Source organism: Triturus cristatus, chromosome 4_2 (assembly GCF_964204655.1).
Source record: "Triturus cristatus chromosome 4_2, aTriCri1.1, whole genome shotgun sequence".
NCBI lineage: Eukaryota > Metazoa > Chordata > Amphibia > Caudata > Salamandridae > Triturus > Triturus cristatus.
This window is the reverse complement of record NC_140586.1, coordinates 52,047,811-52,065,928: the sequence shown is the minus strand read 5'-3', so window position 1 is coordinate 52,065,928 and position 18,118 is coordinate 52,047,811. Positions and strand designations below refer to the sequence as shown.

Genomic DNA, 18,118 nt, shown 5'->3' with positions numbered 1-18,118 from the left:
TCGATCGATGCTGTGATTCACAGACTTTTAATTTTTGTTTTCTTAATAAATCCTCTCGGACTCTGTGAACGGGGCAAGTGAGGAAAATATTTTCGACCCTGACTATAGTTTTATAGCACAATATTTAAAACTCAGTACTCTGGCACTATACCAGAGGAAATGGAGCTCATTTGTAGAACTCCACTCCAGCAACACATTTACTTGCCGGTGTCCACACCGGCAACCACCGGCTCAAATTAAGAGCTGAGTAGCACTGCCGGAAACATGATTTTCACCTTGCTTTCAAAAGGTTTGGGGACCAAGATTTAAAGTGATAGGTAAAAGGCTTTCTGAAAGCACAAAATCAGACCTCAGCATCCTCCATGCTACCAAAAGGTCCTGCTTTTGCACCACTTGCATTATTGCGTAATTGTAGGCGCAGTCAGTTTTCTCAAATTTCAGGTATTTGTGCAAGAGGTGGCCTGCCTTACTGCTGACCTTGCACTACATGGAAGAAACGTTTACTGCTGATCAAGCATGGGAAGGACGTTTACCTTATTGCTATTAAAGCTGAATGTAAGGGAAGCTTTCTCCACGGCTACTTCTGCGATGTGTGTTACATGCAATGGGAAGGAAGCTTGCCTTACTGCTACTTCTGCTGTATGTAGAGGAAGCTTGCCTTCATGCTGTTCCTGTTATGTGAGAAGGAAGTTTGCAGAGGAATCTTCTCTACCCCTGTTCAAGCTGTGGGTTCAGGAAGCTTGCACTACTGCTGACCAAGCTGTTTGTGAAGGATGCTTGCCCTACCGCTGACCCAACCGTGTGTGAGAAAAACATTTCCTTAACGCTGCTTCAGCTATGTGTGAAAGACGACTGCAAATTAGTTCTCCCATAATGCTACTGAAGCTGTAAGAGTAGAAAGCTTGCACTGCTGCTTCTCATGCTGTTTTTGTGGGAATATTCCACTCCTGCTGACCTTGCTGTTTGTGGAGGAAGTTTAAGGTACTGCTACTTATGCTGTTTGCATGGACGCTTGCCCTTCTGCTGACCTAACTGTAATGGGAAAAGCATGCACTATTGGTATCGATTCTTTTCCTTGAGGAAGCTTGTCCTTTGCTCCTCTTACCTAGTACGGGGAAGCTTGGCCCACTACTGCTCATGCTATGTGTGAAGGAAGTTTGCAGAGGACTCTAGCCCTGCTTCTATGCAAAGTGTGTGTGGAGGAAGCCTGTACTACTGCTGAACTTGTGCTCAGAGGAAGCTTGAGCTAGCATTGCCTATGCGATGTCTGAAGACATGTTGAAGACGAAACTCCTTCTACTGCTGTTCAAGGTGCGAGTTCAGGAAGCTTGTACCACTGCTGCTCTTACGGTCTGTGGAGAATGCTTGGCAAGCTTCTGACCTTCCTGTGTGCAGAGGAAGTCTCAAAATATGTGTGCAGGACCACTGCAGAGGAATCTTTCATGCTGCTATTCAAGTTGTGTGCAGAAGAAGTTTCCACTGTGGTGTTGTGGAAGAAGCTTGCCTTACGGCTAACCTTACTGTGCCTGGATGAAGCTTGCTGTCATTCTGCCTAAACTATGTGTGGAAAAGGTTTCAGAAGTGATAATCCCCTTCCTTTGTCCAAGCTGTATGTGGAGGAAGCTTGCACCACTGCTGCACAGGATGTTTACAGAGTATGTTTGCACTCATGTTATAGGTGAAGGGTGTTTGCAGGGCAATCTAGCTCTACTACTGCTCAACCTTTGTATGATCGAAGCTTCTGTTGCAGTTGGCCATGCTGTTCATGGAAACAGCTTGCCCTACTGCTGACTCACACTTACATTAAGCACTGAACCCCAGGGTGTCCTGGGAAAATGTGCGATAAATGGACTGGGTGAGTGGGAAAGCAGCTTTTACTTGACACAGGACAGCTTGAAATCTCAGGGCTGGATAAGCTACTCACACTTGACACAGGGCAGCACAGGGTCACTGGATTGGATGAGCTACTCACATCTGACATGAAACATCTTGAGAACTCTTCACGTAGGGCTAGATGTACAAAAGTAAGGAATAGCGATTTCGTAATTGCAATATTTTGCGAATCGCAATTAGGAAATTGCTATTGCTGATGCATGAAACTCTTCTGAATTTCATTTGCAATTCGTAGTGGGTCGCAAATAGACTTACCTCATGATTGTTAATGAGGTAGGTTGCAATCTATGACCCATTACAATACGCTACCATCACAGAGACGGTGGCCTGCTGGGGTCAGCAGACCACCATTTCTGTGAATGCCTTCAAATAAAACGAGAATTTATTTTTAAAGGCAGCCCGTTTTTCTTAAAGAATAAAGAAAAACGGTATGCGTTTACAAAAGTAATTGAAGTTTCTATGTTTTTTTAAGAGTATGCAGTGGTCCCTTGGACCATTAACTGCTCCTACAAATATTTTTACAACCATTCTCAAAGGGGAAGGGAGTCCCAAGGGGACCCCTTCCCATTTGCGAATGGGTTGCCACCAACTTACAACTGGCAGTAAATTGCGAATGTTTTGTGAACGCATTTCAGCCGCAAAACATATGTCCATACCATTCCAATTTGATATCAGGAAGGGACGCCCTCAACACGCCACTTCCAAATACCAAATCGCAAAACCCAACTTGAAATTCGTTAACACAGAATCGCAAATTGGGCTTTATACATCACAAAAAGCATTTGTAGGTTTCCGAACGCAAAAACGCTTCGTACATGTAGCCCTTAGTGAGCTATTGGTTTTCCATACAAGGATGCATTGAGTTCTCTGGCTCAAGTGAGCTGTTTTGTATACGTTGTGTCTAAAAGCATAAATGTCTACAGAACCAATTGAGAAGAGAGAGTCCGATTTTTTAAAGCCATAACTGATTTTATTTTAGCTTCTCCTGCCTAAAATTGCCACATTTCAATGCAAGTCAAAGGGAAAACTTAATTCCCTCGATTTATTTTTCAAAATGTCACTCTTTCCTGCTTCCAAATGTTGGCTGCACCTCCATTTTGTCTTTACCTGGGAGTCTGCCCTGGCCCTGGCTCACCAATGCCGCACCTTCCTGAACTCGCAAGATAAAAGGAAATGGAGAGATTGTAATCTGCGAGCAGTGTGGGAGGATCTCGGCCAGCTTTTGTGAATGACCGGTTTCGCCATGATGCGCGCACGCTTTCAGTTTCGGAATGAAACATTCTACAACAAAAATGCATGTAGTTTAGCAAACCCTAGTGCCGAGTTTCGCCAGTAGCTAAAACAAACAGCTGAAGCGAAACAGGCCCAGCCCTGAAACGCATTGTCTTACATCCGTTTTTAGTTGAAGTCTGTCACGCGAAGGCACTGACAAGGTGGCTTGGAATCCGGGCGAAAGGGCAAATGCAGGGTACAGAGTCCCTCCTTGTCAGACTGCCTGGCAGGTACAGAGCGAAAACCGGTTGTGTACCTTGTGAGAATTTACGCCGGAATGCCTGGAATCAGTGGAATGTGTTGAAATGAATGAATTTCCTGGCGTGCATTTGACCTTGAATGTCCCAGTAGATTGGCCGAATAACCACCTTCCTCTCAAGTTGTTACACACAACATGGGGTCACATGACAGCAATACATACCTTGCACAGAAAGTCAAGTGCTAATGGCTGAAAAACGAAGACTGGGAGAGGGCGACACACACGACTTGTGGCACTTGGAAAACAATGTGCTGTGCATGAGGGGCAATGTGTTTCCCACCTGGTCCAATTTTAGACTGCCTGCAGGCAAATTGGAGTACTGAGGCTTAGCTCACAGCACAGATTTAAAAACAAGCATTGGCAAAGCCAATAGGTGTCGCATGTGTGAGATCTAATGGCTTTGTCAATGCTATTCAGCCAGTGTCGACCGCAGCAAGTCATTTTTTCCTTTTAAAAACAGTGCAGACGGGTGGAAGGGCAAACAACACGATGGAGGAGGGTGGGGGTGTGAAACAAGGGGCAGCAGGTGGGGGTGGAAAACAAACAAAGGACTGCAGGAGGAGAGCAGGGGTTGGGAAAACCATACTGTGTCAGAGAGCAGTGGGGCGACGATCCTCCGCCATAGCGGAGGAGCCGCTGCTGATTATAATACTGTATGGTGTCACCTGCTATTGTATAGTATGGTATGCTACAGTCTGTCATTATTTAACAGGGTTTGGTATAGCAAGGCCTGTAATTGTAAAGTATGATATGGTATAGTATGGTCTGTCATTGTATAGTATGGAATGCTATGATATAGTATGGTATGGCATGTTATGGTATGGCCTGTCATTGTATAGTATGGTATGGTGTGGGATGGCATGACATTGCATGATATGGTATGCCCTGTCGTTGTTTGGCATGGCATACTATGGTAAAGCCTGTCATTGTATAGTATAGCATGGCATGGCCTGTCAGTGTATAGTAAAGTATGGTATGGTATAGTATGGAATTGTATGGTATGTTATGGTATGGCCTGACATAGTGTTTGACGGTATGGTCTGTCTTGGTATGTATAGTATGGTATGGCCTGTCATCATATAGTAGAGTATGGTATGGCTTTTCATTGTATAACATAGTTATATATATATATTATAGCCCTTAAAAGTTAACTGGAACAAGTCTATTGCATTCCCGCTGACGCAGTCCACCACCCCGTTTGAAATGGAGTATCCGCTGCAGTGGTCGGACGACTCGATCAGATATCTTGGGATACAACTGCACAGGGACTCTGAAGTTGTGTTTATGGAGAATTATGGGAGGGCCATTGATAAGTTGGAGGACGATGTGGAGACCTGGATCGGACTCCCTTTGTCCCTTATGGGCCGAATTTCCATTGCCAAGATGGTGGTACTTCCCCGTTTTTTATTCCTGTTTACCGATATCCCGATGGTGCTACCGCGCACCTTTTTTGCTCGGCTGAACAGTTCTCTATTGCGGCTGGCGTGGGCCGGCAAGCAGGCTCGCGTGAGCTGGAATATTCTGACGCTGCCCTATCATATGGGGGGCCTGGGGGCGCCCGACATGGAACTATACTACAGGATAGCGCAGGCAGCACAGGCGCATAACTGGGTGCACGGCGATGACACGATTCCATATCTAAAACTTGAGAGACTGTTTGCTGCACCTCTTCCATTGCCAGCGATTTTGTTTGAGTCCGCAGGTCGTAGGACGGGTTTTTTAGATTCATTAAATACTACTAGGCATGCGTGGAATTGGATACTGCAGAGGACTGCGGGGGCGCTGTTATACTCCCCAGCCATGCCGCTGGAGTGGGCGGTCTGGTTGGCACCATGCGGGGAACGCGGGGTTGTGCAGTCCCTTAGCAGATTGGGCATACTGGGAGGGAGACTTGTTTAAGGACGGGATTGCCAAAACGTGGGATGATGTAGTATCGATAGTGGACACCAGTACACAATTGCAGCGGTTTCAGTTTCACAGGGTTAGAGGCGCATTGCGACAACATCTAGGAGATGATATGGCTGAGGCGCCGGATGTCCCGGAATTGTCGTACCTTATTAAGCACAAGAGCCCTCGCAAGATGACATCCAAATTATATTCTATAGCTTTGTCACAGAGGTCCCAGAAATATACCAAGGCCCGGTTGGCCGGGCAACGAGACCTGGGCACAGCAATAGATGATGCCATGTGGTCATACTGTTGTGCGGGCACGCATCGCATATCGCTGCATGGCAGGCATAGACTTGTTCATTTCAATTTTATAAATAGAGTCTATTACACGCCGGACAGGCTGTACAGGTATGGCTTGCGTGAGGGGTCGGAGTGTGAAAGGTGTGCGCACCCAGTGGCAGATTTCATTCATTTAGCATGGTACTGCCCCGGCGTGGCTAAATTCTGGGAGGATGTATTTCGGCAGATTGGAGAGATAGCTGACTTAGACCTGGTACTGGATCCCGCGGTTGCGTTATTGGGACATACGAGGGGGCTCCCAAAGGCAGCGCGTAGGCTGGTAGATATGGGCATGTTAATAGCCAAACGCAGAGTTGCTTTGGGCTGGATGCGAGGCCCACAATGGAGCAATGGAAGCGAGACGCGCTATATTGCTGTACGCAGTCGGAGTTGTTTAGTGAACTGTTCCCTCCGAGGAGCAGGCCAATGAACTTTTGGGGATTGTATGCGGACTATCTCAGGAGTGGGGGAGCGGGTGCGGGTCCTAGTGTGGGGGAGGAGGAGGCGCTTGCTCCAGACTCGGAGGCAGGCTAAGAGTGTTAGACGACAGCTAGCGCAGTTCTAACTTATGGCACGCAGAGGGGTGCATGCATACCATGTTGCACAACGAGAACTGGAGGGTATAGTGGGTCACGCAACACGGTTGGTATGTGCACGCAGCGGTTCGGTGAAACAGAGCCATTGGACGAGAGGACCAGAATGGGCATTGAGTGTGAGGGGGAGCCTCCGGGAGCAACTGACAGGGCCTTTCAAGAGTTGTGGGAGGGGGGGGAGGTGGGTGTTGATGTTAAGTTTGGCGAATTTTAAAGAAGAAAACTTTGTGCTCCCACTTAGGGACCGGACTATAAGAATATGCATGGTGGGCGGCATTCATGTATAAAGATATTGTATTCTGGTATGTATAAGACAGCGATACCCGGCCTCCGGGATGTGGGAAATGCTGAGACATGCAATGATTATTGGATACAAAGCAGCCGGCCCTAAGGGTTGTAGGCGAGTAGATGTGTACGCCACCTTGATTATTCACTCCAAAATAAATAAATAAAAAATAAAAAAAAATATATATATATATATATATTATAGCCCATCATTATAAAGCATGGTATGGTATGGCCTGTTATTGAATAGTATGCTATGGTATGGGATGGCATGACATTGCATGGTATGTATGCCCTGCCATTGTATGACATAGTATAGCATGGTAAGGCAGGTCATTTTATAGTATGGTATTGTATGTTATTGCCAATCATTTTTATAGTATACTATGGTATGGTATGGTATGTAGAGCCTGTCATTGAATGGTATGGTATGGTATGACCTGACAATGTATAGTATGGTATGCTCTGTCATCGTATGGCATGGTGTAGTATGGTAAGGTCTGTCATTGTAGAGTATGGTATGAAGTCCTATGGTCTGACATGGACTATGTTGTGGCCTGCCACTGTATAGTATGGCATTGTATTGTATGCTATGCTATGCTACTGTGTGGCATGGCATATAATAGTATGGTAAGGCCTGTCATTGTATAGTATGGTAGTGTATGTTATGGTATGTTATGCTATGCTACTGTATGACATGGCATGGTATTGTATGGTAAGGCATGTCATTTTATAGTATGGTAGTGTATGGTATGGTATGTTATGCTACTGTATGACATGGCATGGTATTGTATGGTAAGGCCTGTCACTGTATAGTATGTTATGGTATGGCCTTCATTGTATTGCATGGTGTGGTATAGTATGGCCTGACTTTGGTATGATATGGCTTGTCATTGTATGTTTTGACTTGCCATTATAAATATTGTTTGTTATTGTATGGTATAACCAGACATTGTGTGGCATGGCGTGTTATGGGATGGGGTGGTATTGTATGGTATGGTATGCTATTCTATTTTATGGCATGGCATGCTATAGTATGGTAAGGCCTGTCATTATATAATATGGTATGGCCTGTCATTGTATATTGAGCATTTTCTCTTTTGTTGTCCCTCCTATGCTGATTGTAGAAAAACTTGGATAGCTCCTGTCTGCCGTATGCTTTCTTTTAGGTGTCCTTTGGAAGCCACACGCATTTTTAAATCAGATACTACAAGCTGGCTAGTATTTGCTATTTCGAGATTTTTGCTCTTTGCCTGGTGGAAGAGGTCAAAATGTGTTAACCAGTCTCTGAACATTGTTGTGCCTATTTAGCTCAACCTGTTTCTATGATTGATCCTGCTCATTGTGTTTTTATAGGACTTATAACTCTGTTTTTTAATGGGTATCTTAATGAACATTCTCTTAACGCAATATTAATTGTTTTTTTCCTGATGTACTGTTTTTAGGTCTCGCCTGACCCAGCGCATGCGCTGGTCTGGCGAGACTTTTTGTGAGGGCTCAAAAAAAGCTACCATGGCCAGCCTAGAGCTACAGTGCATGTGCGCGGGCGCGCGCTTAGGAGCAAAGGCTGGCAAACCTCGTCATGCTCATTAAGCGCCCGCGACCACTTTCGCGGCGCCCCTTTGATGTTCTCGTTCAATGAACATCAAACATCAAAGAACATGTTGTGTTAATGCTTTGCTGCGCCCGTTTGACTTACAATGTGCTTTCTCTTTCCACAAACTCGATGTTTGTGTTCCTTTATTTTGAGATGCTTTTAGTATTACTGTTTTGTGACTTAAAGAACATTAAGGAAATGTTACTGTGAAACTGGACAACGTTCACAGTGTTTATTTCTGATCGCAGCGGATGCTTCACGTCCGTTGCACCATTCAGGGAGTCCTTTCATTGGCGCTTTCATGAGGACATGATGAGGAAGCTGGAAACTTTTGGCACATTCTCTTTAAAAGCACAGCATGTTGGCGACTGGTTAATCAATTAGACCTATGTAGCGCTTTAGATCTCAAAGCGCTATGGTGGGTGCAGCAGTTACAACTCATGAAATATGGGGTGCAACTCACAAGGAGGGGGCAGGTTTGAGTGCACATCGGCTGCAATCGAACTCTTAAGATGATGGGTTGTGTGTATCCATTATTATTATTATTAACGAACTTATAAAGCGCCTGGTTACACTAAAAACAGTGTGTCCCCGCGCTACGGTGAGGCAGCAAGAGCAGAATACTGGGATCTATCCAGGAGGGAACAGGATGGTCTTAAGTTTCTTCCTAAAAATGCCTTCAAAGGGCTCCAGTCGGAGGCTCACTGGAAGTTTGTTCCAGAGTTGGGCCGCCAGAAATCGAAAAGAGCGGCCCCCCATCCTGGCTTTCTTAACCGCAGGGATACAAACCAAACCCATCCCCTCAGACCTAAGGCGGCGGGTAGGAATGTAGGGGGTGAGGAGGTTCCGCAGATAGTCCGGTGAGGTCCCATGCATAATGCGGTGGCACACACATAGCGCCTTAAAACGAACTCGTTCCCGAATTGGAAGCCAGTGTAAGGAGGTAAGAGCCGGTTTAGAGGGGGCTCTCCTCGGTCGCATCAGGACTAATCGAGCCGCTGCGTTCTGCACGCATTGGAGTCTCTGCACACACCTCTCTGTAGCACCCACGTAGAGAACATTCCCATAGTCGAGGCGGGAAGTCACGAGTGTGTGAACTAAGGTCTTCCTGGCTGCAGCAGGCAATATGTCCAATGTCTTTCTGAGTCCCTTTAGTACTCCAAAACAGGCTCCCGCAACCCGTCTGGTATGATATTCAAAAGAAAGGTGAGAATCCATCCAGACCCCTAGGTTTTTTGCCTGGGCACAGGGAGCAGGGGTGGGACCCAAATTCTGCGGCCACCAAGCAGACGACCAGACAGAAGGTGCTTTTCCCACCACCAGTACCTCGGTCTTATCGCCGTTAAGTTTTAAACAGTTTTTGTCCATCCAGGATGCAAGTTCTTGAAGGCATGCCACCAAGTTGGGAGCCGCCGATTGTTGTCCCTGAGTCAGGGCTACAACCAACTGGGTGTCATCGGCATAGGATACCACTCTGATCCCAAAGCCTTCAGCAATCTCAGCGAAGGGAGCCACATACAGATTAAAAAGGGTCGGGCTCAAAATTGAGCCCTGAGGGACCCCCTGCTGCAATTATCAGCACTCAGTCTTCGCTAAGTGATTTTGTTTTGTTGTTGTGTTAATGCTTTGCTGCGCCCATTTGACTTACAACGTGATTTCTCTTTCCACAAACTCGATGTTTGTGTTCCTTTATTTTGAGATGCTTTTAGTATTACTGTCACACACACAACCACAACCACACACACAACCACACACACAACCACACACACACACAACCACACACATACACACAACCACACAACCACACACAACCACACCCACAACCACACCCACACAACAACCACACACTCAACCGCACACACAACCACACACACAACCACACCCAACCACACACACACAACCACACACAACCACACACACACAACCACACACACAACCACACACAACCACACACACACAACCACAACTACACACACAACCACAACTGCACACACACACACACACGTACAACCACACAACCACACCCACAACCACACACAGCCACACAACCACACACACACACAACCACACCCAACCACACACACAACCACACACACACAACCACACACCCAACCACAGACACACACAAAACCACACACAACCACAACCACACACACACACACACACACACAACCACACACACACAACCACATTTACAACCACATACAACCACAACCACACCCAACCACATCCACAACCACACACACACACAACCCCACACACACAGCCACACACACACAACCACAACTACACACACAACCAAAACCACACACACAACACACACAACCACACACACACAACTACACACACACACACCACACACACACAACCACACACACAAACACACACACAACCACACACACAACCACACACACACAACCACATACACAACCAACCACACACAACCAACCACACACACACAACCACAACCACACACACACAACCACACACACAACCACACACACACACAACCACACACACAACCACCCACACAACCACCCACACAACCACACACAACCACACACACACACAACCACATACACACACACACACACACACAACCACACCCACAACCACACATACAACCACAACCACATGCACAACCACACACACAACCACAACCACACACACAACCACACACACAAGCATAAACACACACACACACAACCACACACACACACAACCACACACACAACCACACAACCACACACACACACAACCACACATACACACAACCACAACCACACACACACACAACCACACCCACAACAACCACACACACACCCACACAACCACACAACCACAACCACACACAACCACACACACAACCATACACACAGAACCACACACACAACCACACACACACACAACCACACACACATGTACAGCCACACAACCACACCCACAACCACACACACAACCACACACACACAACCCCCCACACACACAACCACACACACAACAACCACACACACAGCCACACACACAGAACCACACACACTACCACACACACAACCACACACAACCACACACACAAACACAACCACACACACAACCACACACACACAACCACACAAACATCCACATACACAACCACACACACATAACCACACACACACACAACCACAAACACACACAGAACCACACACACAACCACACACACACCCACAACCACACCCACAACCGCACCCACACCCGCACCCACAACCACACACACTACCACACACACAACCACACCCACAACCACACACACACAACCACACACACAACCACAACCCCACACACACACACACAACCACACACACAACCACACACACACAACCACAACCACACAACCACAAATACAACCACACACACACAACCACACACACACAACCACACACAAACTACACACACACACACAACCACACACAACCACACACACAACCACACCAAGCATTGGCATAGCCAATAGGTCTCGCCTTTGGGACCTTATAAGTGTTTAGCTAAGCAACAGTTGATGTGGTTGCACCAAGGATATTGTGCTGTATAACTAAATACTTAGAACGTCCCAAAAGCGAGACCTATTGGCTATGCCAATGCTTGTTTTATGATGTGAATGATCATATTTTTGATCGCATAAAGTAATAATAATAATAATAATATAATATGGTATGGCCTGTCATTGTATAGCATGGTATGGTATAGTATGGCCTGACATTGTATAGTATGGTATGGCATTGTATAGTATGTTTTGACTTGTCATTATAAATATTGTATGGTATGGTATAACCAGATATTGTGTGGTATGGTATGGCCTGGTATGGTATGGTGTGGTATTGTATGGTATGGCATGGCATGGTATGACCTATCATCGGATGTATGACGTTACAACGCACACTTTTACAACGCATGCACTTACAACGCATTTTTTACAACGCATAATCCATTACAACGCATGACATTACAACGCATGACACTACAACGCATTTTTAAAAAATACCTTTACAACGCATTTCCATTACAACGCATACTACCTTTACAACACATACCATTACAACGCATAATATTAAATTACATTTAAGGTAAGTATTAGATAGTATAGGGGTAAAAGTTACTTTTCTAACTCCAGGGGGTGCAACAGGTGGGTAAGTGTTGGATAGTATAGGGGTAAAAATTACTATTCTAACTCCAGGGGGTGCAACAGTGGGGTAAGTGTTGGATAGTATAGGGGTAAAAATTACTATTCTAACTCCAGGGGGTGCAACAGTAGGGTAAGTGTTGGATAGTATAGGGGTAAAAATTACTATTCTAACTCCAGGGGGTGCAACAGTAGGGTAAGTGTTGGATAGTATAGGGGTAAAAATTACTATTCTAACTCCAGGGGGTGCAACAGTAGGGTAAGTGTTGGATAGTATAGGGGTAAAAATTACTATTCTAACTCCAGGGGGTGCAACAGTAGGGTAAGTGTTGGATAGTATAGGGGTAAAAATTACTATTCTAACTCCAGGGCGTGCATCAGTAGGGTAAGTGTTGGATAGTATAGGGGTAAAAATTACTATTCTAACTCCAGGGGGTGCAACAGTAAGGTAAGTGTTGGATAGTGTAGTGTAATATTATGCGTTGTAATGGTATGCGTTGTAATGGTAGTATGCGTTGTAATGGAATGCGTTGTAAAGGTAGTTTTTAAAAATGCGTTGTAGTGTCATGCGTTGTAATGTCATGCGTTGTAATGGATTATGCGTTGTAAAAAATGCGTTGTAAAGGTAGTGCGTTGTAAAAGTTGCGTTGTAAAGGTTGTTCCCCCCTATCATCATATAGCATGGTATGGTATTGTCTTTCATTGTATCATATAGTATAATATGGTATGGCTTGTCAATGTATTGTACTTTATAAAATGGCACAGCATGGCATGGTATGGTATGGCCTGTGATTGTATGGCATGATATGGAATGGCAAGTCATGGTATGGTATGGTATAGCATGGTATGGTATGGTCTTTCATTGTACAGTATGGTATAGTATGGTATGGCCTGTCGTTATAAGGTATGCCATGGAAAGGTGAGGTGTGCTAAGGTATGGAATGGAAGGTTATGGTATGAGACGGCATGACATTGTATTGTATGGTATGGTGGGTTATGCTATGGTGTGGCCCGTCATTGCATAGTACTTAATGGTATAATATAATATGCCTGTCGCTGAATAGAATGGTATTGTATGCCATTGTACTTCATAGTATAGTATGGTATGGTCAGTGCTTAATTTGTAAAACAATAAGTGCCAGGGCCATCGTCAGGAAGCTACCACAGCTTGCACCATCTATGGCCACGGCTAGTGCTGCTAATGATGGCACCCACACAACTAGTAACGATCACACTTCTACAACTGCGATATTTCAGACTGTTCAAGGCCCCCTAAAAGCTATAAGAATGGCTTGGGCAACTGGTATTAGTTGTTTTTAAAGTATATTGAATTAATAAACTGTTGTACTCCTCATTTTTTAATTGCGCAAACAGTGCCACCGTGTGGAAGTTATCATAAGTGCCGGTGTTGACTATTAAGTGCCGGTGCTGAGCCCCTCAAACTACCGGCTCAAATTAAGCACTGGGTATGGTCTGCCATTGGATAGTAGGGAACAGCATGGTATGGCTGTCATTGTTTAGTATGACATGATATGTAATGGCTTGTCGCGTTATAGAATGTTTTGGCTTGTCACTGTAGAGTATGGTATGGTATGGTTTGGTATGAAATGGGATGGCCTGACATTGCATGGTATAGTAATACCTGTCATGGTGTGATATGGTATGATTTCGTATGGTATCATGCGGTATGGCCTTTCAAGGTATGGTATGGTTCGGTATGTTGTCATTGTATAGCATGGCATGGTATGGTTTGGTATGGTATGGTATGGGTTGTCATAGCATGGTATAGTGTGGTATGGTCTGTCATGGTATGGTATGGTATGATGTGGTATGGTATATGGCCTGACATTGTACAGCATGGTATTGTATGATTTGGTAACAGAGAGATTGGGCAAAAGTAACAAGGACACAGGGTGGTAGGAAGAGGTGCATACGCACATGGGTGGAGACATAGAGGGCAAGACAAAATAATATTATGTCTACAATATAACTAAAACATCAAAAGTACGTATTGAATGACCTGCCATTGTAAGGTATTTATGGTATGGCTTGTCATTATATAGTGTGGTTTGTTACAGTTCATGGTATGGCTGACATCGTATGGTATTGGATTGGCTGTCAATTTATGGTATGGAATGGTATTGTATGGCCTGTCATTGTATAGTATAGTACAGTATGTTGTGGCCTGTTATTGTATAGTATAGTACAGTATGGTACGGACTGTCATTGTATAGTTTAGCATTGTATTAAATGGTATGGTATGGTGCCAGAGAGAGTGGTCAAAACCACAGGGTCAGAGGGTGGGAGGATGCAAAAGAACACGGACAGAGAAAGAGAGGGCAACATGAAGCAATATCATTTCTGCAATATAACTGAAACAACAAAAGTCTGAAAATGTAGTGGCATGCACACTCCATATGGTATGACCTGTAAATTTATTTGATGGAATGGTAAGTTTTGTATGGTATGGCTTTCATTGTATAATATAGTACTGTGTGGTGTGGCCTGTCATTGTATAGTACAGTATAGTATATTAGGGCCTGTCATTGTATAATACGGTATGGTATGGACTGTCATTGTATTGTATGGGATTAGAGTGATTGGTCAAAAGCCACAAGGACAGTGGGTGGTAGGGACACAAAAGAAAATGATGTCTACAATACACAAAAGTCCATATTGAATGACCTCTCATAGTATGGTATTGTAGGGTATGGCTTGTCATTATATAGTATGGTTTGTTATGGGTTATGGTATTGCATGGTATGATGTGGTATGGTATTGTATTGGCTGTCATTTTATGGTATGGGATGATATGGTATGGCCTATCATTGTATAGTTTGGTATGGAGTGCTATGGCCTGTCATTGTATAGTATGATATGGTATAGTGTGGTATGGCATTGTATGGCCTGATATTGTATAGTATGGTATGATATGGTATGGCCTGTCATTGTATGGTATGGCAAGGCCTGTCATGGTATGGTATGGTATGGTATGAAGTGCGTGGCATAATGTACGCCTCTCAGGCAAGGTTTCTGGCAGTCTTATGCCTCACAGCTGAAGTGACCTTCGGGTTGTACGCCTCTCAGGTGAGGTTTCTGACAGTGTTTGTAAGTGATGTACATGGCAGTAATAATGCCAGCCAGATGTAATTGACATAGTTTGTAACTTTGGGATTGGTGCACCAGGCAATGTTTGTGCTTCGGGGGTGATGTACTTGTGCCTAGTTAATGAGGCACCTGGTAGGGCTGATGCTTACCGGATGATCTACCTAGCATGTTTTTCTGCCTCTGTTGACATACCTGGCAGTGTGCAACCTCCAGTTTCTGGAGAGAGTCGCTTGAAGGGATTTCTACAGAGAGTTCTGTGCTGTACAGGAGCCCAGGGTCCTCTTCCCAAGTCAGGCCTTTTCTTCCAGCAGGCATGCGGGTCTGAGGGAGGCAGAAAGGATACAGCTGGTTGTTAAAAATGGGGTTTCTGGTTGGCGAGGGTATTCACCTAAGCCAGGCAGAACCCACCACTCTAGCCAGGGCAAGTTAGTTACACACCAACGATAACTTGTGCTCACCCTCTGACAGCAGAGCAGGCAGACTTATCATCAGAGGGAAAGTGTAATTCGTCTGTGCAACACACTCATACAGCAGTACCATGAATACACCACAAAAAAGACTCCACGCAGGCTTATATGAAAATATATAGTATATTGTACATAAAACCAGACAAAACAACATGAATCATAACTACTGTGCACACTATGCAGTTACTCACGTAGTACTTGTTATCCTGACCAAGGCATGAATAAAAACGACATACATCAGTAAATACTTTGCATGACATAAATATTACTTTGCATGCATGTGACACATAGATAGTTTTCACAGGAATGCAGTATCTTCAGAGACAGACACCTATTTGCAAGAAAAGCATATAAATCACAAAATACAACCAAAGCGGGCACAAAAGCTTCTGAGCTCCCTCTAGCCTGGTTATGGTAATTTCTATGGGCTTCCAGGGCATCAGGCCTAAAACGTAGGGCACAGAAGCACATGCTCGCCTACTAGCCTTGTTACGGTAACTCCTGCCACAACAGTTCTGTCCCTAACGAAGGCTAGTTTCTAGTGGTGATCGGGGACCTCCGTCGAGGTCTCACCCCGGGATACCATGACAGATCAAGTGCCCAGGGTATGGCCCAAAGGGGGGTACACACTGAAGATCCTAGCGGGGAGGCCACACTTGGTCCCCCGCGTGCAGATTAGCCAAGTGCAAGCACGCGGTGCAGCTGCTGAAGACACTGTGCATCCCCTTTCGGACCAGACGCCTCTGAGGTCACTTCTGACCTGGTCGTCGACCGGGAAAGGGGAGGGCTCCTCTGTGTGGTGCTGTGATCATTGGTGAGCCTTTGAAGCAGGCCCGCAGTGCCCAAACCCAGGCTTCCCTTGGGGGGCGGGTCCCAGCAGCATTGACAATACAAAGTTTCTTCTAGTTGCCTCGGCAACACTGCTTGAACCAAAGGTGGCTTAGCATGCACAGCCAATGCACCCCAAGTCCCACGGATGGGAGACAGACAACTCTTTGGTGGGGCAATGTCTGGATGCCCAAGGAAGCGGCTCCCTTTGTGCAGCATGGCAGATCAGTCACACGCTGATCGGGCAACACAGAGCAATGAGTAATGCTCATCATACTCTGATTTGGGGGATGGAATACAGGGAGAAAACATGTGGTTAGTTGGAATCCAGTTCTCAGCATGCACTGGGTTGTAGCAACTTTTCCAAAGGTGCCCTCAATAACAGCTCCTTGTGAGAGCACGCTGCAGCCAGACTCACAGAGACAGAGTCCCATGGCAGAGGTGCTCAAGGCGCAATCTGATGATCCTGAAATGGTGAAAAGGGGGCAAGCCAACAAGTCCTAACAGAACACTTGAGGCACAAAGAGAGTGTCAGGCAGGCCAGCCCAAAAGTGAAATTGTAGAGCGGCAGTTCCTCCAGCAGGCAGCAGTCCAGCAAAACAAAGCAAGTAGTCCCAGTGGTGGTTCCTCCTGGCAGCACCACAGTTGTCTGGCAATGCACAGTTTGTAGAGTCAGCAGTGTCTGGTTACAAGTCCCACACAGTGTCTAAAAATATGGCGTCAGAACCCCAGCACTTATACTCAAAAATGTCTTTGGTCAAGGGGTGACTTCAGAGGAACCCTTAGAAGTGTGCAACAATTCCTTTCAACCCAGTCCTGGCTCCAGACGATCAGTAGATGGTAAATCAGCCCTTTGTGTGAGGGCAGGACACAACCTATATAAATGTTAAGTGTGAACCACCTCTCCCTCTTCCATCCCAGGAAGTCTATCAATATTCAGATGAATGCAGATGTATCCCCTGTCACACCCATCCCTCCCTGTGTTGTGACTGTTTGGAGAGAATGCACAAAGTTTAGCTGTCAACCAGCCCATACGTGTATTGGAGACAGGCTGCAAAGCACAGAGTTATGAGCACAGAGAAATGCCCACTTTGTAAAAGTGGCATTTCTAAAATAGTGATTTGAAATACAACTTCACAAGTAAGTGGGATTTATCACTGCCATTCTAAGCATACCAAACATGGCAATACCACTCCTTTCTGATCAGGAACAATGCTAGCCTATGAGAGGCGTGGGCCTCACAGCAGTGAAAAACGAAATAATCTGTTTGTCACTACCAGGACATTTAAAACATAAAAATACATGCCTTACCTTTTACTTGCACAACACCCTGCCCTTAGGGATACCTAGGGCCTACCTTATGGTTGACATATGTGTAATAAAAGGGGAGTTTAAGGCTTGGCAAGTAGTTTTAAATGCCAAGTTGAG

At 45.4% G+C, this 18,118-nt stretch overlaps 1 protein-coding gene across 1 annotated transcript in view; it reads right to left on the bottom strand.

Annotated features, from left to right (window-relative positions):
- LOC146832948 (uncharacterized) overlaps positions 1–18,118 on the bottom strand; it is a 209,177-nt gene that overhangs the window by 48,778 nt on the left and 142,281 nt on the right. The window contains exon 12 of the mRNA XM_085600029.1: positions 15,588–15,716. Within this exon, the coding sequence (XP_085456155.1) occupies positions 15,588–15,716 (129 nt within the window). The remainder of the gene's footprint in view (positions 1–15,587; positions 15,717–18,118) is intronic.